The sequence below is a fragment of the Podarcis erhardii genome, assembly GCF_964252035.2.
Source record: "Podarcis erhardii genome assembly, chromosome: 3".
NCBI classification, from domain to species: Eukaryota; Metazoa; Chordata; class Lepidosauria; order Squamata; family Lacertidae; genus Podarcis; species Podarcis erhardii.
This window is the reverse complement of record NC_138507.1, coordinates 29,442,012-29,464,962: the sequence shown is the minus strand read 5'-3', so window position 1 is coordinate 29,464,962 and position 22,951 is coordinate 29,442,012. Positions and strand designations below refer to the sequence as shown.

Here is a 22,951-nt window from a genome sequence, read left to right as displayed (position 1 = left end):
ACAGCACCATCCGCATCCCATAGGAAGTGTAGCCCAACGTTAAAGACCACAGGTTCCCCATCCCTGCTCAACAACTTGCTATTTAGCTTCACAAAATCTGCCCACATGGGTGGGCTTCTGAAGAGAATTTCCCTGACCATTAACAGGGTGGGAGCAAGAGTCGGAAAAGTGCCAGCGCTACCCCTTAATCTGATGGCATTCAAAGTGACATCAAAAATAGGGAGATAAACTAGGTAACTGGTTCATTTATTTGGCCACCAAACAAATAATTAAAATGCACTGGCAATAAATGAGCCCTGGCGGGGCGGGGTGGGGGTGGGGAGAGTCTTTGGGGGTAAGCTGACTTGGTGACTCCATTCCTGTGTGGTAGCTCTTCTTTTTTTTAAAAAAAAAAAAAGAAGAAACAAAGCAAACTAGAATCCCAACAACCCATAGGTGTGCATTCAATTAAATGGGTTGCATTCAGGTAAGTCATACACAATGTAAGCCCCTTGAAATCAGTGGACTTTCATCGTGGCTTTCGTCCAATTGCCGTTTCTCATTTTCCCCATCTTTGAGTTCCGTTTTCCATATTTCCACATCACTTTGCAATTTATTTACTTTTTAAAAAAAAGGCTTCATGAAAATTCACCAGCATTTTCGTGCAGATTTCTCCTAACAGACACATCCGTATGCAATTTTATCCAATATACTTATTTTCCCAAAGAAATTTCCTCAAGTAGAGTGCATTTTTTGGTACGTTATTTTCACTAACATGTGCATTTTTAATGTATACTTCCCCTCAGTATATGTACACAATTACTTGGCTGGAGAACTATATTGCAAAATCTAAAGAAGAGTAAATTTTGAAGGATCGTTAGTTCTCAAGTTGTTTTGGAAGCTACAAATTACCATAGGCAGGTTTTTTTCTTTCAGTGTGAACTGAATATAATTTCTCCTCCATTCCTACTTTTAGCCCATTGATTTCAAGTCTACTCCAAATATCTGACTTAACTGATTACAACCCATTGTGCATATTCGCAATATCAAGTTTGGATTAGGTTACTGCAATATGCTCTTCAGCCTTGAAAATGACTGGAAACTACAGCTGATGCAGAACATTGTGCCTAGCTTACTGCCAGAATCACTGCACACCCTTTTGGGAACATCGCTGACTACTTCCGCTGGAATCCTAAAATTTTTCACCACACTTACAGCAGAGGTGGTTTTAGGGCACACAACTGGTTCGGCTGCACTAGATGCCACACTGCAGGGGGTGCCACAATAATGCTGCAGAATGGAACGCGAGAGGCCTGGGGGTGAATTTTAGTGTCAAAATTTGAGAGCCCGAAGCCCGCCACTGCTGCCAGCTTCTCCTCCCACATAGTTCCTAGTGTGTCAACTCACTCGAACTTTACTGATGGGCTGATGGATTCCTTCACCACCACTCATCTCCTTCAGTGTAATGGGATAGAACTGGCCCTTGTTTAAATACGTCATTGTATTATCTCCGGGCTTCTGCCGAAGCGATTTAGAAGCTTCCAGTGTGTATTCGAAGTTGTTCCTGAAAAACCAGAAGGGGGAAGACTTAGGAGCCAATTATATCTGCAAAGAATCTGCACATAACAGAAAAACCAAAGTGTACACAAATGGTATTTTTTAGTGTCACGGCGTTCTAAGTCATGACATCTGTTTATTTAGGACTAGCAAATCATGATTCAAAGGATAAGTAAGATATTGGGCAGGGGGAACAAAGGGTAAGTTAGAAAGCTCTCTCTTTATAGACACTTTATGAGTTATGCTTTTACACCCTATAAATCTCCTCTGAGCAGGCATACGGCGATTATCGGTCTATCAGTCAAATTCACACCATGCTCTAAGAGCTCAAGCTGGTGTACATGGGGCAATATCCTGCTATCACCAATCACAACACACCCATGCAGTAGGATAGGACAAGACAGCGACTTGCCCAAGCTCATCTCAGCGGCGTATAAATAATAAAATGACGATGATGGAACAGGACATCCTTATTTTCATTGGGGAAATGGTGGCGGGTATGCTGGTTCTCCTGAGCTCGAGGTTCAAACAGCAGAAACCCAGGCTGCACGCACCATACAATTAAAGCACGTGGCTTCTCCCAAAGAATCCTGAGAGAAGTCATGTGCTTTAAATGTATGGCTGTGTGTTCAGCCAAGCAGTCAGTACAACATGTCAAGGAATAACACTACAACCTAGGCAAGTCCAGGTGATCATCCGCACAGCTTGCCACCCACCAGGGTTCACATCTTCCATTCCACAAGCATGAGCAGGGAGCATAAGCAAGAAGGCAGAGCAATACTGAGGGCGTGCCAAGTCAAGCCCTACTGTGCGCCGGAGAGGGAGGGAGAGAATTTCACAATAGTTGGATCTAAAGGATAGGAGATTACCCAGCAATGCTTTCAAACACGTAGTCTTCAGAATTCATGCCGGCCATACGGAGATTCAGTTCGGCAGGAAAGAAAACCTGGAAGTATTAATAATTGTTTCAGGCATAGGTGGCAGTTTAAAAAAGTAATAATAACAGTGGTCCGGTCCTAAATTTATCATTAATAAAGTGTTTAACATGCCCCTTAACTTGGCACATTTACTGCCGTCCACTTACTATGTGCACCAGGGGTAGGGGAAAGAAAAAACTAGGCCAGCACAAGGCAGGGCACTGTGGAAAAAGTTGATTTGCATACTTTCAAAGTGTGGCATTTCCAATATCTTTCAAGAGCCCAAAAGAAGAAAAAGCTTAGCTCCAGTTCTGACATTTGAACAAGGTATTCTGAGTTTTAGAGGGTTTTAAGCTTTGGTCCACAGCTGTTTCTTTCTGTGATGCTGCATTTAGCACACTTTTTTTTTTTTTACACACACACAGATCATGTACGTATTCCTGCCGTGCCGATATCATTACCACACATTCAAGCTGAAGGAGCTCTCTCCCTCTACCCTGTAAAATGAGCCATGTGCTTTTGCTAGTGATTTCACATTCTATAGTGGTTGCTTTTGTTTTAAATTTAGTACATTACACCCACAGGCCTTTGAGAAAATCTTCTATTTCTAATCCAGCAGATTGATATTTCAGGTTTACATAAGAATTAAAGAGAACCTGATACTCATGCACAGATTAGAGAGCAGTGCACTAAATCAGAGGGGCAAGGGGAAGAAGGGATGCAATAGTTATTTATCGACAGGACTTGTAGGCATTCTGGACTTTTAAGAAAAAGGTCAAACTTTCTGTGATTCTGTGAGCCGCCTGTATTTATTTAGTTTTTATAAAATAAATCGAATTTGCATGATGCCTCATTCAGCATAAATTTGTTTCGCAGTTTTTACTACCCGACACGATTTACTCTGCTTTTGCTAGTAACTGAAAAGGCCACTGGGGAAAAAAATATAGTATACATCAACTGCTCTGGCTTCAGAGGTTTGCCAGCCAAGGTCTACCAAACTGCTTTGCATCTATCTGCAAACTGGGTGGGAAACCTCTGGCCCAGGGGGCAAATGCAGCCATTCAGGGATCTCTTATTTGGCTCCAAGGGCTTTCGCCCAGGTGACACCCACTACTCTGTCCTGCAACTTTTGAATGCTGTTGTCTGGCTGGAATGTGTCCTTGAAATGCCTCTTTCTTGCCTGGATGGAAGGTTGTGTGTGTGAGAGAGAGAAACAGAGAGAATGTGAGAGAACATGTGCCTTGCACATGAGTATGCATGTAGTGAAAGCTCTGGCTTTTGCATGAACAGAATCTAGTTTACTGTATGAAGAAAGGATTCTTGTACATTGCTCCACCCACTTCTGCTTCAGGCCCCGCCCACCACTGATATGCAGCCTCCCAGAAAACCACCAGTGATAGCATATGGCCCTGAGGCTAAAAAATGGATCTCCACCACTGCATTAAGGGTTCAAAAGCTGCTTTTCTTAAATACATGTATAGTGGTACCTTGGTTCCCAAACGGCTTAGCTGATGAACAATTTGGCTGCTGAACGCCACAAATCCGGAAGTAAGTGTTCTTGTTTGTGAACGTTTTTTGGAAGCTGAATTCCGATGTGGCTTCCACTTGAGTGCAGGAACTTCCTGCAGCCAATCAGAAGCTGTGCCTTGGTTTTCAAACAGTTTCGGGAATCGAATGAACTCCCGGAACAGATTAAGTTTGAGAACCAAGGTTCCACTTATATGTAAAATTGCAGTGCAACCCTGTGCATGCCTATTTAGAAAGTTCTATGGAATTCAGCACATAGCTGTCAACCTTCCCTTTTTTTGCGGGAAATTCCCTTATTTCAGCGCCGTTTCCTGCTGCTTCCCGATGCTATCCCGGATTGTTAGATATCCCGTAGACTGTTTCCGGGACAGGTGAGGCTGCTGATCCCTTATTTTCAAATCCGAAAGTTGACAGTTATGCTGCTGATCCCTTATTTTCAAGGCTGCTGATCCCTTATTTTCAAATCTGAAAGTTAACAGCTATGATTCAACACGATCCCAGCCTTAACAATTTACTTTCAAGATGCTCCAGAAGCCATATTTCTGCAGCCCAACACTGCAGCCTGCAGCTTTTCTGCTCTCCCATGGCAAACCCAGCAACGTGCCAAGCGCTGGACAGAGCATGCTCAGCAAAAGAGGCAGGTTGTTTCTGTACCTCTTGCACGCCTTCTTTGAAAGACTCTGAGAAGGTGGAATCCGGAGTACGGCGCTGGGAATTCTGAGGCTGGGCGCTGGAGCTAAACTGGTCAGCACTCAGGCTCCTGTCTAAAACCACCACCCGCTCAGGTGCCTCTGGGTGATAGACAGCTGGTGGGATGCCCACTGTAAAGCTGTGCGGCTGAGTTTCCGTCTTGATCGAATGGGTGGGCATGGATGCGATGGAGACCGTGACAGTCGTGTCCGGAGTAGTCAGGTGGCCCCTCTTGTCAACACCCATCTGGGAAGTGTGCGGAAGAACGATATTCAAAGGCATGTTTTTCAAGACTTGCACTCGGTTTTCCCCAGCAGATATGAGCGACTGTTCCGCCATGTTCGGTATGCAGTTCCTAAACAAACAAGAGGTGGCAGATTAAGCACTTGGGAGTGGGAGGCAGGATAAATTTCTAAAATAGCAGGCCCTAGAGCCCAAGCTTGCCTCATGTCAGCTCCCTTCTCTGGGAAGGATTTCCCCCGTTTTACATTTATACAGGGCCGGCCGTGCCATGAGGCAAAGTGAGGTGACTGCCTCAGGCGGCAGAATTCACCAGGGCAGCAGATTCCAATGTCAATCTTCCTTCCCTCCTTGTTCCTGGTGTAGCTCTCCCTTCACGGCTTCTTTCCTGGCAAGGAGCCAGGTGCTATTTTGGGGCCTACCTCAGGTGCCAAAATGTCTTGGGCCAGCCCTGCATTAATACCCCATATATCTTTCATCATGGAACCAAGGCAGCATCCATGAGGTTCCCAGGTACCCAATCCAAACACTGGATTTGCTTAACTTCAGCAAGATGGCGGCCTCATGTGCCTTCAGATCATACATTGGGGTTTCCCAGTGTATTATTATTCTTATTTAACTTTCTATACTGCCCTTCATCTGAAGATCACAGGGCGGTTTACAATATAAAAACATAAAAAGACATACCATAATAACAAACAAAAACAGTAACCCCCCCCCCCGTTTGAAAGGCTATAGATTGTTTAATTAGCCAAAGGTCTGGGAGAAGAGGAATATTTTTGCCTGGGATATGTAATGAAGGCACCAGGCAACCCTCCCTGGGGAGAGCATTTCACAAATAGGGAGCTACTGAAGAAATGCCTGTTCTCGTGTTGCCACCCTCCAGACCTCTTGCAGAGGAGGCATATAAAGAAGAGCCTCAGATGATGGTTGTAGGATCCAGGTCAGTTCGTATGGTGAGATGCGGTCCTAAGCATAAGGCCTTATAAGTCAAAACCAGCACTTTGAATTGGGCCCGGAAACTAATTGGCAGCAGTGCAGTCAGGTCAGAACTGGTGTTATATGCTCAACTGTCTTGCCTCATTGAGCAACCTGGCTGCTGAATTCTGTGCCAGTCCAGTTTCCAGTATACCTGAAGGAGTGTCTCCACCCCCATCATTCTGCCCAGACACTGAGATCCAGCGCCGAGGGCCTTCTGGCGGTTCCCTCACTGCAAGAAGCAAAGCTACAGGGAACCAGGCAGAGGGCCTTTTCGGTAGTGGCACCCACCCTGTGGAACACCCTCCCACCAGATGTCAAAGAGAAAAACAACTACGGCACCTGACATTTAGAAGACATCTGAAGGCAGCCCTGTTCAGGGAAGTTTTTAATGTGTGACATTTTAATGTATTTTTAATCTTTGTTGGAAGCCGCCCAGAGTGGCTGGGGAAGCCCAGCCAGATGGGCGGGGTACAACTAATAAATTATTTTTATTTTTATTCACAAACCATCTTCAGAGGCAGCCCCACATATAACGCATAGCGGTAATCTAACCTAGAGGTTACCAGAGCACAGATGACAGAGGTAAGGCTATACCTGTCCACATAGGGGCACAGCTGTGCCACCAACTGAAGCTGATGGAAGGCACTCCATGCCACCAAGGCCACCTGAGCCTCAAGTGACAGCAAGGGGTCCAGAAGTACCCCCAAGCTGTATACCTGCTACTTCAGAGGGAATGTAACCCCATCAAAAGCAGGCAACCTTCCATCCATCCGGTCTAAGGAACCACCCACTAACAGTGCCTCAGCCTTATCTGGCTTGAGTTTCAGTTTACTGACTTTGATCCAGTCCATTACCAAGGCAAGACAACAGTCCAGCCACACCTGCAGATACAAAGCAGAGGTGTGTGTCATCAGTATATTACTGACAACATACTCCAGAACTTCAGATGACCCCACTCAGCGGTTTCATATAGATATTAAGCGGCATAGGGGATAAAATCAAAGCCTGATGAACCCCATGTTGAAGGCTTAACATGGCCAAAGAGCACTCCCCAAGCATCACTCTCTGGAAATAAGTAGGATTGGAACCACTGTAAAACAGTGCCACCCACCCACAACTCAGACGGCCACTCCAGAAGGCTGTAGCCAGTGGTATCAAAAGTCAAGAAGAACTAACAAGCACACATTTCCACTGTCTCTCTTCTGACAGAGGGCATCATACAGGGCGACCAAAGCAGTTTCTGTGCCAAAACCGAGCCTAAACCCCAATGGAACTGGATCTAGAAAATCAGTTTCCTCCAAGAGCACCTGGATCTGGTCTGCAGCCATCCCCCCACCCACCCAAGAATCTTGCCCAATAAGGAGAGATTGGCAACTGGCCAATAATTACTTAGATTTTCCAAATCCAATGAGGAATGATTCTACTATTCCCTCCTTCAAGTGGGCGGAGACCACCTTCTCTCACAGGGAACCGTTAATCACCTCCCTGACCCAGCCAGCTGTCCCATCCTAGTTTTTTTTATGAGCCAAGAGGGGCAAGGGTCCATAGAGCAAGTGGTTGCCCTGATCCAAGCACCTTGTCCACATCCTAGAGCCTTACTAACTGAAGCTCACCCAACGTAACAGGACTAGACAGTGCTCTGGGTAACCTCTCGAGATTCAACAGTGGAGTCCAAGTCCTGGCGGATGCAAGCTATTTTATCCTCAAAATGCTTTGCAAACAAGTCACAGCAAACTACTGTTGGTTCTGCCACCTCCTTTAGGCCAGACTACAAATGGTTCCACACTACCCGGAAAAGCTCTTCCGGACAGCACCATGTGGATGCAATGGAGCAGCAAAGTCTGCCTTCTTTGCTTCCCTTCACTGCCACTAGGTAGACTTAATGATGAGCCCTCACCAGTGTTCAGTTGCCTTTGAGTTTTTCTCCACTCAGCTTTCTTGTTCTGGTTATACTCTGGTGAGAGAACAGCTGCATACACACCAATGCATTTGTAGCACAAAAACCGTAGCTTTTCTCAATCCAGAATCTTTAATGCTCATCTTCAACATGCTGCTTTCAATCTCGATTTAGTCTAGATCCTGCTATCCACGAAGCCATGTGTAATTACTTGATACACATTTGAAAACCCTCCCCGTTGATTATGTTATTCGTGCCTTTTCCTCCAGGCACATGAACAAAGGAAGTGGTGATTGCCATCTTGGTATGACCCACAACATCACTGGATATGCATGGATACAACCCCCACCCCAATTACCAGGACCATCTCTTTTCAAATGGACACACTGCAGGGTATAACTCAGAATAAATCTGCAATGAAATTTTATTTCCAGTTTCTCAGGATGGGCAAAAAACAACAACAATGCAACAAAACTAGATTGTGTGTGGACTATGTAGAAAAAGCAAGTACTCAGTCTCCATTGATTTCAGAATAAAATGTGTGCAGCCAAAGACTATTGACACAAATAGCTTTAAAATTAACATGGAGTGCATTTTACGCATCAACATAATGATGCAATAATTCTGATACATCCAGTACTGTACTGGAGAAATCATTACCTGTAAAGGTGTCGGGTTTTCCCCTCATCCTTCAGCGACTCTGTTTCTAGCACATACCTGCCTGCTCCCTGCCATTACCTCACTACAATTTGAATGACGTGAGCCAACCCATTTTGGGTGAGTGGATGTGGACCAGACAGAGTAAAGGGAAATGAACAGGCTGTCCTTTTAAGTTGTCTTCCAGTGCCTTGACTCCATTCACAAGCTGCCTCAAAAGCAGTCATGCCGTTGACGTGCAGACATGGCTTTCCAAGTCTAGGCTGAAGACATCCCCATCAATAGGTACATTCCACATAGGAACAGGCAGACCAACATCTTTCCAATATATGTGTTTCCTTCATGGGATTATTATTAATAAGTTCATAGCAACTCTGGAGCTATCAAGAAAAAGAGGCAGTTGAAACTAACCATGCACCTCCAACTTTTCATCTTCCACAGCAGCTCTATGATCTTTTTACCTTGACTGACAGGGTTCCTGGCCCCAAAGAGAACTCCTAGGACTCTAGGCATTCTAGTGCTTCTCCTCTTGTGAATGGTCAGGCCTGCCAACATGGACCTACTCATCTCTATTTACTTTGTTCTGCCTGCCAACAGGCAAGGACACAAGTGGATACCGTTGGCCAAACTTCATTCATGTGATACCTGAGGAGCAGGGATGGGGAACCTCTGGCCTTCGAGATGCTGTTGCCTCCAACTATCTTTCTTTCTTACTTTTTTTTTTTTTTAAAAAGCATTTCAAGGTTAAATACTGAACCTTTTGCCATGTTCTTGGTCAGAATGATCTACATCTGGTTTCACTGCTGACGTTCTCCTTTCCCGGGGAACCTTCAAGTATAAAAAACAACACACAAAATAATGAACTGAAACCTAGTAGGAGAACATTATATAAGCAAGTTCTCTTTGAATTCAAAGCATTAGCACAAAACAACAATAGGAAAGACAAGAGATATGTTACCTACTGCTGATATTATTTAAAGGCACAGGCTTTTTGATTCTGGCTTTGCAACTTTCTGCAAAGAATAACTTGATTCGTCATCTCCTCTACCTTGTGTCCCAGGCCTAGCAGAAAAGATGAGTTGGAAGTCGCAGAACTGCTTCCCAAATGGGTTTGGGATCATCGTGGCAAAGCATCACGTAAACTTCCAAAATTCTAACTCTTTCCTCCATGCCTCTATTCCGAAGCCTGGGTTGCGTTTGATTAAGTCAGGCTCAAAGTAGTCCCACTGAAAGCAATTATCCACTGACTGCAATGGGTCTAATCCAAGAGAAACATTTCTGGGTACAACCCTTCCCTTTTAAAGCACAAGCTCTCACCCCCCTTTTTTGGATGGGGGAATCAATTTTTTAATTAAATTTTAAAATCTTTACATATGAATTCCAGATTCAAAATATTTTATGCATTTCTCTTTAAGCTTTGACTTCCCATCTTTCCCTCCATGCTATTCTTAAGCCCATCCCATTTACATACTGTATTCTAATAAACATTTCACCTAAGACATTCTTCTGTTTAATATATTATCAATTTTCTACCACTGCTTGTATTTCAAATCCTGCTTGCAGGTCTCATTCCTGTATCTGTAAATTGCTAAATGCTTCAGAATAATGCAAACATAACACGTTTTTCCCCCTCTTAAGAAACACTGGCTTAAAGGCTGGTTGAAACAAATAAAGTATATACCGTAAGCAGAAACCATAATTTCAACAGTTGCCAGTTTCTACTTTGAAGACTAGATTCACAAACTAATTTTCACATGAGGTGGAATTAGCTCCACATCCTCCAGCTCTGAAATATGCTGTATCAGCAACACCCTTGCATTTAAACATTTTGCCTGGCAAATGCGCACCACGTAAATGACAGTGTAGCTGATGGAAACTTCTTAAATGCTATACTAAATGGCTTCCGGCACAAGATTAGCAAATCTGAGTGAGACAGAGATTAAAATGTTGCATATGTTTAGGGTGGTGGGCAGTGGAAGAGAACAGAACCAAAAGTGTAAGTTCCCTTGCAAGTCAACCACGAAGTCAGCCTGGCTCGGTTGGTTAGAGCTAATAACTAATAAATGACACCAAGGTTGCAGGTTCGATCCCTGTATGGGACAGCTGCATAACCCTGCACTGCAGGGGGTTGGACTTTCAGATTTGAAAATAAGGGATCAGCAGCCTCACCTGTCCCGGGGACAGTCTACGGGATATCTAACAATCCGGGATAGCAGCGGGAAGCAGCTGGAAACTGTGCTGGAATAAGGGAATTTCCCACAAAAAAGGGGAAAGTTGACAGCTATGGACTTGATGATCTTCACAATCCCTTCCAACTATACAATTCTAGGATTCTAAGTAAGGGCTGCAATTTTCAGAATGTGGATCTTTCATTGCTAATTTGCACATTTCAGAAATTCTCATGTTACGCATCCAAGCTAAACTCTTATTTGCATTTATTTATTTCTTGCATTTATATTCTGCCTTTTTCCTCTTTCCAAAGGCACTCAAGGCAGTATACCTGGTCCTCCGCTGTCTCATGTATTTCCCACAATGACCCTGTGAGGAAGGTTAGGCTAAGAGACAGTGACTGCACCATGGGCACCCAAGTGAGGTTCATTCATGGCCAAGTGGGGCTTTGAACACTTGAATCACTACATCACATTGGCCCACACATTTGGGGTGGACATGCACATTAAAAGGGGGGGGGATCACATTTCCAAAACCTGTCTTTGGCTTGTAATGCTAATTAGGATCAGGGTGGCATTTACAAGAAAGTAGGGCAAGCAGAGAAAGGGCAGCATTCCTTAACCCACAGATTCTCCCCCCTGCCATCGTCCCAAATGGAGCAGGGAGGTATGGAAGACGTGCCAAGCTAAAATGTGGTTACTAACTTATTACAAGTTAATCTGTCTGCTTGGCTTTGTTTTTCTTTACACCCACACAAAGCACAAAAAGAAAACATTAAATGCAAACACACCCAGTTAGGTAGGAGCTCAGCCTTAACACGATTTGTCTGTAGAAAAGCTTGAGGGTGATACCTTTCCTTGCTCAGAGATGACTGCGTGCTTGTTAAGGAGGCTTCCAAGGCCCACAGCCGCGAAGCTAAGTTTCTCTTGTTGCCCAACTCTTCTTATGAAAGGCTTGTGAAAGCTTTTTTATTATTATTTACAAGCTAAGAGCTGGTGGCGGTTGGACAACACCACTGACGGATCAGACCAGTAGCCCCTCGAGTCCTATAGCCAGTCTGACTGGTTTTGGGGTATTCAGAGCAGGCATATATTAAAGCACAGAACTGAGCCTGGATAGCTCCGTTGCTTAGAGTGTGGTGCTGATAGCACCAAGGTTGCAGGTTCAATCCCTGACGGGACGGCCACACAGTCCTGCATTGCAGGGGGTTGAACTAGATGATGCTCAGGGTCTCTTCCAACTCTGATATTCTATTCTTATTCTATGTTGTAGTGGGCGACACTAGTTTTAGGGACCACTGTCATCATGAGGCTCTGTTGCCCTGGAGCTCATAATTAACAGTCTTTCCATGTCCCCTCAGTTCTATGAATTCGGGAGCTTACATAGCTATTAAGAGTTGAAGGAGCTCTTTTTGAAGGCAGAGGGCCTTCTCGATAGTGGCATCTGCCCTGTGGAACGCCCTCCCATCAGATGTCAAGGAAATAAACAGCTATATGACTTTTAGAAGACATCTGAAGGCAGCCCTATTTAGGGAAGTTTTTAATGTTTGATCTTTTATTGTATTTTTAATATTTTGCTGGAAGCCACCCAGAGTGGCTGGGGAAACCCAACCAGCCCTGTTTAGGGAAGTTGTTAATGCTTGATCTTTTATTGTATTTTTTATATTTTGTTGGAAGCTGCCCAGTGTGGCTGGGGAAACCCAACCCAGAATGGGTGGGGTATAAATAATAAATTTATTTTTATTTTTTTTTTATTATTATTATTATTATTATTATTATTATTATTATTATTATTTCACCTGCCAACCAAGGGTGAGGGGCCATGCTCTCCCACCCCCAGGTTTGGAACTGGGAAGCATTCAGATGCTTGGAATGAGGAAGAGAATGGGACATTCCAAATGGGACATGCTCTGGTCAGTCAAAAGGCACACCTCACATGGCACTGGGTACACATCTTGATAACTGCTGCAATTCTACATAAATCAGGTGTGGGGGAACATGTGGCCCTCCAGATGTTGTTGGCAATGCAACCCACATCACTCCTGACCAATGACTATTGCTGGTGGTGGTGTGTTTGGTGGGAATTGGAGTCCTACTCATCTCTAGTATAAAGCACAAGGCAGTGCAAAGCACAAGGCAGAGCAAGGCAAAGGAGGATTACGCTTGCAGACTCCTGACTCAACGAAGAGGAAAAGGAAGAAGTGAGCAAACATAGGGTACTGATTTGCTCCTCACAAGGCTGTCCCTGATGGCAACTTTAATTCTAAAGGGCCTTGACCGCAGCTGCAGCTGCAGCTGGTAGAAGAGAACTCCACACATCAGCTTAGCTTTAACCAAGTAATACATTACATTTCTAACAGGTTAGCACCTCTTCCATTTAATCCACTAAAGGAAAACCCAGAATGACGAAACCTTCCAGAGCTCAGCAGTTGTTTATAAGGAAGGTGGGTTGAAAAGACAAAGAATTAGGTGCTCATTTCCCAGGAGATATACTACAATTTAGGCACGGACAAGTCAAAATGTAAGTGCAGCTTTAATGGATGAGCCAAACAGACCATCTACCCCAGCAGCCTGCTTCTCCACACTGGCCAATCAGATGCCTCTTTGGGAGCCCACAAGCAGGGCAGGACGGAGGCAAGAGCCCTCTTCTGCCTCTGCCCCTATTAACTGGCCTCCTGCCTCTGAAATACAGTGCTACGCATGGAGCCATTGATAGGCATGTCCTTTATGAATATGTCTAAGAGCATTAAAGGGGGAGTTCAAATTTCGATGTTATTGTGTGGCTGTGGGAATTCCATAAATCAATCACATGCTGTGTGAAGGAGCATTTCCCTGCCAATCTGTTTCACTGGACATCACTGAAAAGGGGAGAGAGAGAGAGAGAGAGAGAGAGCCCAAAAGCAAAGTATGCCAACTACTACCAACGCCTTGACCTGTTAAAGAAAGATTCCAGAACAGGTTGCTTAGATAACTGGAAAAGTTACTTATCCAATACTTGTTTTTCCTTTTTGAGTCATCTAACCAGAAGTTGCTATTTTATTATTTGTAGCCACTACAAAAGCAGCTGTATCATGTTCCCAGCTAAGTGGTAAAAGGCATGGCCTTTCTCCCCTTTAAGGAAGGCACGTGAAACAACAAAGCACACTCTGCTGGCCTGTTTTACGAGTCCTAGCCAAGTGCCAATGTTGTTACCTTGTAATAGTCATACAACAGTCCCAAGGCAGCAGCGCTGTCCTCATCCCCATTGATGCTCATCATGGCTTTGGTAGCTGCTGTAAGAGGGTTTTCGAGAAAGGACTTCCAAGCTTCATCCTCGCTGGTGTAGGGTCGCCTCTGGGAGTAGAGCGTTTCATTCTGAAGAACCAAAACTGGCCTTTTGCTTCATAGAGAGGGAGATGAAACAAAACACACAATTACAAAACACACTTTGGGCTGGGACCCAAAGAAGTCCGTACACACGTCTAAGCACTTCCACCACGCATGCAAGGTTGTGCAAGGAACCCAACTAAGGGCTCATCCACATTTTGTTTGCATTATGTACCAATTATTTGCCCCAGGCAGGTCCAAGAACTTTTCTCATTGTTCCGCAGTTGTGCCTTGCAAAAATCCGACCTTACCTGCTGAATTGAGGCTCACTTAAGCCAACCCCCTCTTCAGATTTTCTGAGCATCTGGTAAGATTCTGATTCAGTGGTAAGATTGGATTTTTGCAAGGCACACCCACAAAATGAAGAGAAAAACTCTGGAACCATGAGGGATTAATTGATAGAGGATACAGTCAGAGTACAGGCCAAGTGAGTGGGTGGATGAGCCCTGGGTACATTGAGACAATGTTCTGGAGGGTCTTCTAGTTCCCACTGCACAGAGCAGCAGAGATAGAAAAGCAGTTTCTCAAAAGCTCTGGTGTGCTTGTTGAACATTTTGAACATACAGTTATGTTGCTGTTCTTTGCTCTGGTGGAAAAACTTGCTAGCCTATCACGTTCCGACTTCATATAACTAAAAACAAGAAGAAGAATCACAGTCTTTGAATTCTTCAGAAATACTTCATTGTTTTATCTGGAACACTTTTAGCAATGCAAAGGGCTTGCACACTCAAACTAACTGCTTCCACCCTCTTGCCCAATCACTGTTTACTGCTAGGGATATATCATTATGCAGGAAGGGAACAGAGAGGCCCTCTCATTGGCTCCCCTCCAGCCATGATGGAACTTACCACCTAAGCTTTCAAAACATATATTTTAATAAACATTCCATTCTCCTTTTCAGAAAGAAAGAAAGAAAGAAACCAAGAATTGCACAACCTCCAACTTAGACTAGCTTTTTGTTGACCAAGCTCTAAAGAGATCTGGGAGAGGATGAACTGAATTTTAATTAAACTTTTATCTTGATATTTTTTCCAAGAGGCATTGTGCTTAGAGCTTAATTACTCATTAAAATATCTGCCTTGTAACTAGTCAGATGATTGGCTCACGGATGTCTGTTTTGAATGCCTGAAACTCCTGGGAACCAGACAACAGGTCTAACCTAGGACTTTGTATGTCTAACAATGCAGGCATCCCCAACCTTCGGCCCTCCAGATGTTTTGGACTATAGTTCCCATCATCTCTGACCACTGGGTCCTGTTAGCTAGGGATCATGGGAGTTGTAGGCCAAAACATCTGGAGGTCCGCAGGTTGGGGATGCCTGAACAATGCCATCTTATGCATTCAGAACCAAGTTCCACTGAGTTGAGTGAGCTTTATTCCCAAGTAAATGCATACAGGATTGCCGTCTAAGACACATGCTTTGACAGTGAACGAAGACCTCCCAGTTATTTTGTCCCGAGCTTATAATATTTAAAGTAAAAAATAAAAATAAATCACCTATGTTTTTTTTTTGGGGGGGGGAGCTTCCGAAGAAGTCTTTACTGTATTTGAGGCTTCTATATTTGAAAAGCCAATGGCATAAACGAAACATTTCAAACTGTGTTTTAAAACTATAATCTTGATTTCTGAATGCTAGAGGTTGACAATGCAATACCAACGGCTTTTGGTCATCCTTGGAACAAAAACGACCCAGAGCTACCCCAAGGCATGTAGATCTTCAGTATCGCATACATTCATTCTCTGCTCAAATTTTGAGTAAAAGCAGTACCAAAATGAAAACCTTCCTGGACTTACTCGCAGTCCAGAAAGGACCCAGGCCAAGAACTGCAAAGCACCAGTTTCAAGTGAAGCTTTTCATTAGCTGTGACTCACTGCTGAATAAACTCATAAAGCGGCTTGTTTACTTAGTTCCCTAAATCCACTTACTCTGAGGTCTTAATGTGCCCATAAGGAAGCATGTGCTGGGTTACGTCCACTAGCAAAGTAGTATCCCAAGAGCTTACTTTTGGCTTAGAGCTGGTTGGAAACCAGCCTTAGTCTGGTGTGAGGACATCTCGGAGCATTCAAAAAGAAGAGTTATTTTTATACAGAAGGTAATTTGGGGGGGGGTGTACTTTTTGCAAGAAGATGTCTCAGCTGATGCATACCCTCCAACATTTCTCCAGTGAAAATAGGAACGTCCTATTTCACAACAACAACAACTTCATTACTGTATTTATACCACTCTGGGCAGCTTCCAACATATAATAAAACATTACAAAACTCCCCTATACAGGGCTGCCTTCAGATGTCTTCTAAAGGTTGTATAGTTACTTATCTCCTTGGCTCGGAGGTCGCATAACTCCATACCTTCCAACATTTCTCCAATGAAAATAGGGATGTCCTAAGGAAAAGCGGAACATTCCGGGATCAAATCAGAAACCGGAATGGCTTCTGTAAATCCAGTATTGCCCATGGGAAATAGGGACACTTGGAGGGTCTGCTGTTGAATCAATACTGCCAGATCTGGGTTCACACCCATTTAAAACACTATTTCCCCTTCAGCATACGCAAAGGTTAGTTAGTATTTAAGACAAAATTTAAGTTTTGCTTAAAATATTGCCAGGGGCTGAAAAACGGGTAGGGGAGGAATGAAACCTGCATGAAACGCAAGATACCATCAGTCCTTGAAGCAAAAGTCTTATGGAAACCTATAGCTGTATTTTTACTCTATACACACAAACCACATTCTCAGTTCGCTTCATGCATTTGACAAAGAACAATGTTGCTTGTAACAGCTCATGCTGCTTTGTATTTTGCCACTGAGGAATAGAAACCAGCCTGCGGAGCCCAGGGAACCTTGTAGATGGGTCACAAAGCACAGGTATTTCGGATTTCTCTCCTACACACTTACACAGAACGGGAATTTAAACCAACAAGCAGGTCTTAAACAAAAAGCAACTTTCTGCTGATTGGCAACTCCGGTAAGACATACATGAGGTGGAATTCGAGTTTTTTACTCAAAGTAGGCCTGCTGAAGGTGGGACGTGGGTGGTGCTGTGGGCTGAACTACTGAGCCTCTTGGGCTTGCCGATCAGAAGGTTGGCGGCTCGAATCCCCGTGACAGAGTGAGCTCCCGTTGTTCGGTCCCAGCTCCTGCCCACCAAGTAGTTCGAAAGCACATTGAAGTGCAAGTAGATAAATAGGTACCGCTCTGGTGGGAAGGTAAATGGCATTTCCGTGGGCTGCTCTGCCCTGCCAGAAGCAGCTTAGTCATGCTGGCCACATGACCCGGAAGCTGTCTGCAAGACAAACACCAGCTCCCTCGGCCAGTAAAGCAACTGGACCTAATGGTCAGGGGTACCTTTACCTTTTAGGCCTGCTGAAATGGGCCTAACCTAGTCACTGATTTCAGTGGGCCAACTCCCAAGTCAAATGGGCACCCTTGGATACCACCAAGAACTATTCCAAGCAAAGGGCAGATAAAATGTTTTGTGTTCATTCCAAACTAGATGCCACATTGAATACAAAGTCTGCACTGGAGGCATCCCCTTGGCCTTAACCAAACACCTGAAGATATGGGGCTGGGAGGGAGTAGTAGGGAGGGAGTTCCACATATAAGGAGCTGCCACTCAAAATGCCATTCCTCAGGCTTCCAACACCACACAGGGACCACCAAGAGGGCCTCATCTGCAAACCCAAAGTATGGGCAGATCGATAAAGGAAAAGGTGCTGTTGCAGATATTTGGGTCCCAGGCCATTTAGAGCATTAAACATTGAAATAGGAACCTGGGATTAGACCAGGAACACAGTTTGGCAGCTAATGAATCTATTTCAGTAGAGGAGTGCTACGCTCGCAGCCTGTTGCCCCGTTGTACCACAGCATTTTGCAATTTCCAGTCTAAGGGCTGTCCAGAAATGGTCCTAGTGCGGCCTCCTGTAAAAATTGGTTCCAGCGACAAGGCAAATGAGGGAAAATGCAGCTTCCAAGCTCCATCCCTAACCCTCCTGAGCTGCTGTGCAAATCTGCTCACCTTAGTGATGAAGCAAGGGATTTTCCATGCCTCATTAAAGGAGGGAGAGGTAAAGAAACGCAGGGCAAACCACCCAAAACATTGCAACATTGGTTGGGACCAGCAAATTATAGACCGCAGTTGGTTAAGGCACTTGGTTCCTTTATAACATGGACTAGTTAAAAACCTTTTTGGGACAGTGCTGTATGAATATTTTCTAGTAATGAGACCATGGCCTTTTCTGTGCTGGCACCAGATAAAATAGAATAGAAAGAAATATGCTTTTAAGGAGTGTTTTTAATCACAGGTGACAAAGCCTGTGTGCTGCCCACATTTCACAGTGTGGTGTAGTGGTTAGAGTAGGACCTAAGAGACCAGGTTTAAACCCTCGGCTTGGCCATGAAGCTCTCTGAATGACCTTGGGCTGGTCACTGCCTCTGAGCCTAACCCTACCCTCACAGGGTTGTTGGGGACATTAAATGAGATGAGGGAAGAACCATGTCTACCACCTAGAACTCCTTGGAGAAAAAATGTGGGATATAAATCTATTCTAACAACAACAACAACAACAACAACAACAACAACAAATGATATTTCCGCCCCAATAAAATGCGCAAACGTGCCATTTTTTTAAAAAAAAGAACGTAGAAAGAATTATCTTCAGAGCTATCAACAAAGCACAGGATTTGGCAGTAACTCAATCTCTCCCCTGAGCTGCAGGTTCTTTGAGGAAAAACGAGACCGTATTTTCTCAAAAGACAGTGAAATGTGTATATTTCTGACAGCTGCCCTGTGTCAAGTTTTAAAGTCTGAAGGGTCTATTGGCACAGTGAACTATGCACACACAATGCTAAAAGGCATTTAGCAAGAGCTGGAAATAAGTCTTCCATTGTGTGTGTAATTACTTCATAACCACTGCCTTGTTTTCTGCTTGAATAATTTGCAAAAAGAGAGAGAGAAAGAAGAGATAGGAAAACATGACAGCCGTAAGGGCTCTGTGCCTTGCTGGGATAATGTCGTGATATAGTCCAGAGTTAGTCTCCCATGGCAAAGAGTGTTAAGTCTTCATTTCTCTGGGTTGTTTATATACCACTTTTGACCCACAGCACCCGCTCCTGAACATTCCAAAATGGAGAACGGCACATTGTTTTTTAAACAGGTAAAATAAAAGTACAATAAATACAGCAAATTAATCATCAAAACAATTTAAGACAGCAAAAGCAAAATACACAACAGTGGCTTTCCTACAAAATCAAAATGTGATGGCGATTCAGTAATCTTGGACTCTCTTGCTCAACCCAGTCATTGCTTTCATTTCAACTTTCATCTCTCCGTAGTCACTATCTCCCTCCCACTATATTAGGACCAACACACTGGCCGCCAACCCACCTGCTGGTTCCCCAGTTTCCTTGCCCTGCTACAGAACAGAACCCTGACCATCCAATCTATTTCAGTTTAAGGTAGCAGTGAAGGAATGGGTTGGGAGATGGAGCACAACCATCCTGCTAAAACAATTCTTGTTTAGACAAGCCTACCCAGATGCTTTGAAAGTTGAGCTAATTTTAATCCATTTTAGTATTTCATTTCATTTCATTCATTTATATTTATTAAATTTGCATACCGCCTTTCTTCTGTAGAACTCAGGGCAGTTTTCACAACATAATAATAAAAAATGGATAATGAAAACAATAACCAAAAAAACCACAAATCAATACCACCCCGCCAGGGTTGTCATACGTCCGGAATTTCTCAGAATACTCAGAATACCGCACTCAAAAGCAGTGTCTGGGTGGAAATCGGCTAAATGTCCCAGGCGTATGGCAACTGATGTCAGCAGTGTCATTTTTTGCCAATTTCCCTCAAAAATAGCTTTTAAAAAAACTTTTCTGTCCGGATTTTCACTTTTTGAAATATGGCAAACCTACCCCCTTCCCCTCCCACAAACACATTAAACAGGGTTATTAAAATATTAATCAGCCCAAGGCATGGTTGAAGAGGAATGTTTCCACCTGGTGCCTAAAGATGTCTAATGAAGGCACCAGGCAGGTCTCCTAGGGAAGAGCATTATTTTAACTTTTGTATGGTTGTGATTTTTTTTTTTTTTTACTGTTTTACCTTTTGTAAACTTCTTTGAGGTTTTTTATTTTACAATCAGGAGGTATATAAATTATATGAATTAAATATAAATTATATGAAATAAATAAAATATAATACAAAGTAACAAGCTCTAGGTAGCTGATCTATGGCCATTCATGTACAAACCTTCATTTTACATTTTACAATCCAAGCTGAAGAACTTCATAGAGAAATAGTGGTGTTCAAACACGAGTGCAAACAAGCATTGGAGTGTAACCAACTTCACAAACAATCACTGACTTTAAACTAATGCAGCATAACTTTATGATTGTCAAGATGTTTTCTAAGCTATCCATCACATTTTGGGACTACAGAATATTGCAGGTGGCTTTCTCTTAGTAATGTGAATCTCTGTGATAGGAATAACTGCGAGAAAACTTTTAGCCACCGCCAAATGGTCTTAAAATGTTAAAGAGCTAGTGGTTGGGAAAAAGGGATCCTCTCAATTTCTTACCCTCTCAATTTATTTAATGCTGAACTGCCATTCAAAAAAATGCTTTACAGCAGGGGTAGGCAACCTAAGGCCTGAGGGCCGGATGTGGCCCAATTGCCTTCTCAATCCAACCGGCAGATGGTCCAGGAATCAGTGTGTTTATACATGAGTAAAATGTGTCCTTTTATTTAAAATACATCTCTGGGTTATTTGTGGGGCCTGCCTGGTGTTTTTACATGAGTAGAATGTGTGCTTTTATTTAAAATGCATCTCATGGTTATTTGTGGGGCATAGGAATTCGTTCATTTCCCCCCCCCCAAAATATAGTCCGGGCCACCACATGGTCTGAGGGACAGTAGACCGGCCCATGGATGAAAAAGGTTGCTGACCCCTGCCTTACAGTTTTAGGGCTTGACTGTTCTGCCCCCTATGGTGAAATCTAATTTAGCAGTCCCTTGAAAATCCACTAGAACTTCTGAAGTGAGGGCAGTATGAAAAATTCCAGGATTCAAACTATTATTTAAATCAAAATCATGAGCTATGGCTGCAGTCCAGAAGTGAGCTTCATGTGAACAGAGTAGGACTTCTGAGGATACATGCAACGGGATTGCTCACCTGTAGCAAACACCACAATTTTCACTTTTACCCTCATGGCAATGGATAATAGGATATCTTTTCTGAGCGCAAGGATGGATGCTGAACCTGCGGCCCCTTCAAAAACTTTTGGACTCCCTGCAGCCATCATGGCCAGTGGTTAGAGATGATGGGAACTATAGTCCAACATGTAGAAGCAGGTAGATAGCCGTGTTGGTCTAACACAGTAGATATATATAGATAATTGTCCAGTAGCAACTTAGAGACCAACTAAGTTTGTTCTTGGTATGAGCCTTCGTGTGCCATGTCTTAGTGTGAGAGGACAAGGACAGAATGTTTAGTATACAGAAAACAAAAGCAAGATGGTTTAACCCCACAGGAGCACAATTTAATCATAGAATTGTAAAGTTGGAAGGCACCCTGAGGATCATCCAGTCCACCCCCCTGCAATGCAGGAATATGCAGCTTTCCCATAAGGGAATCGAACCTGCAACCTTGGTGTTCTCAGCGCCGTGATCTAACCAACTGAGCTTTCAGAAGAATGTAAACTGATGCATAACGACTTATTATACAGACTTGTTTAATAAAATGCCCCACTGCTAATTGCAACTGGAATCCAGCATAAATTCAGCTGAGAGCAATGCTGCATTCCTCAGAAGAAAGCATCTTCCAGATTGCAGTCTGACACCCCAATCCTATTCCCACTGCTTGAAAGTCACATCCATCTCATACAGGACTTACTTTTCTGAATAAACATTTGCCAAGATCACAGACATAGCCACATCGCTCTACCGTTTTTTCTCTCCGAAAAGATTCGTGTTTAGCATGCCATCGGTCTTGCACACAAATCTGGCCAGGATCCAACAGCTTTGAATAAAGTCAATACTACAGAACGTATGAAATCCTGCCTCCGACAAAGCCAATGCAAAACAAGAAGACTCCCGATGATAACCCCACTTCTGTTCTAAAAGTAACATTTGCGGTTCCCGTTGAAAGTCTTAGCCCTGCCATCAAACACCAACGTATTATGAAAAGAGCCTTCTATACAATGGCTGTTCCTTGGTTCCCAGCTTGAATATACAGCGAGACACAGCCTCCGGTACACCTGAGTACAGCCAAATGCCCTCTTATGAAGGGACACGTTTATTTTATTTGCAGACCACACTGGCAACGAGTGGCTACGCTGCCAAACAGGAAGATGACAATATGCCAGTTGTCCTTATATACTCAGCAGTTGACTGATCAACATTTCTGCTCTCAAGTGCCTTCCATTAAGCATTAAGTTAAATGAAGCATCACATTTGACTGAGAACTTCCAATTCAAAAAGACACTTTCCCCAAGGGCACAAGTGATCTGTCGCCAAAAAAGAAGCACCCTTAATAAGAAAGAGTTGTAGTTATAACCGCCACCAAGACCTGATATGTTTCCATGTAAAACTGCACCAGGTATGGTTTTCAAGGAGATTGAAGCAAAATGAACAATCGGTCCTGGGAGGGAACATGGCAAAGGTTATGTCACCCAGCATAAGCTTGAAACTAAGCGAAGAACCACTGAGGCAGCTGCAAATTTACCTTGAGCACAACTAACAGAAAAGCAATGCCACAACTCGCATAAACTTTCTAAGCTGACTAGTGATCACAGATTGAAGGTAGGAACCCTTTCGCAACACACAATCCGGAGCAAATGCATTGCTAAATATCGTCTATCACTTTTCCAACCCCACCCAACTCTCAACCCCCCCACACACTTTAAAAGAATACTTCGTGTTACCTGGACAAATCTGCTTTCCCTGGGGGATGAGTTTCATAAAAATCCA

The 22,951-nt window shown here is 43.6% G+C and overlaps 1 protein-coding gene across 2 annotated transcripts in view; it reads right to left on the bottom strand.

Annotated features, from left to right (window-relative positions):
• Positions 1–22,951, bottom strand: part of GRHL1 (grainyhead like transcription factor 1) — a 63,775-nt gene that overhangs the window by 39,329 nt on the left and 1,495 nt on the right. For both annotated transcript variants that reach the window (XM_081857083.1, XM_081857084.1), the window contains exons 2-6: positions 13,806–13,992; positions 9,203–9,273; positions 4,635–5,025; positions 2,406–2,482; positions 1,387–1,543 (exon numbers count right to left, since the gene is read on the bottom strand). In XM_081857083.1, the coding sequence (XP_081713209.1) occupies positions 1,387–1,543; positions 2,406–2,482; positions 4,635–5,025; positions 9,203–9,273; positions 13,806–13,992 (883 nt within the window). The remainder of the gene's footprint in view (positions 1–1,386; positions 1,544–2,405; positions 2,483–4,634; positions 5,026–9,202; positions 9,274–13,805; positions 13,993–22,951) is intronic.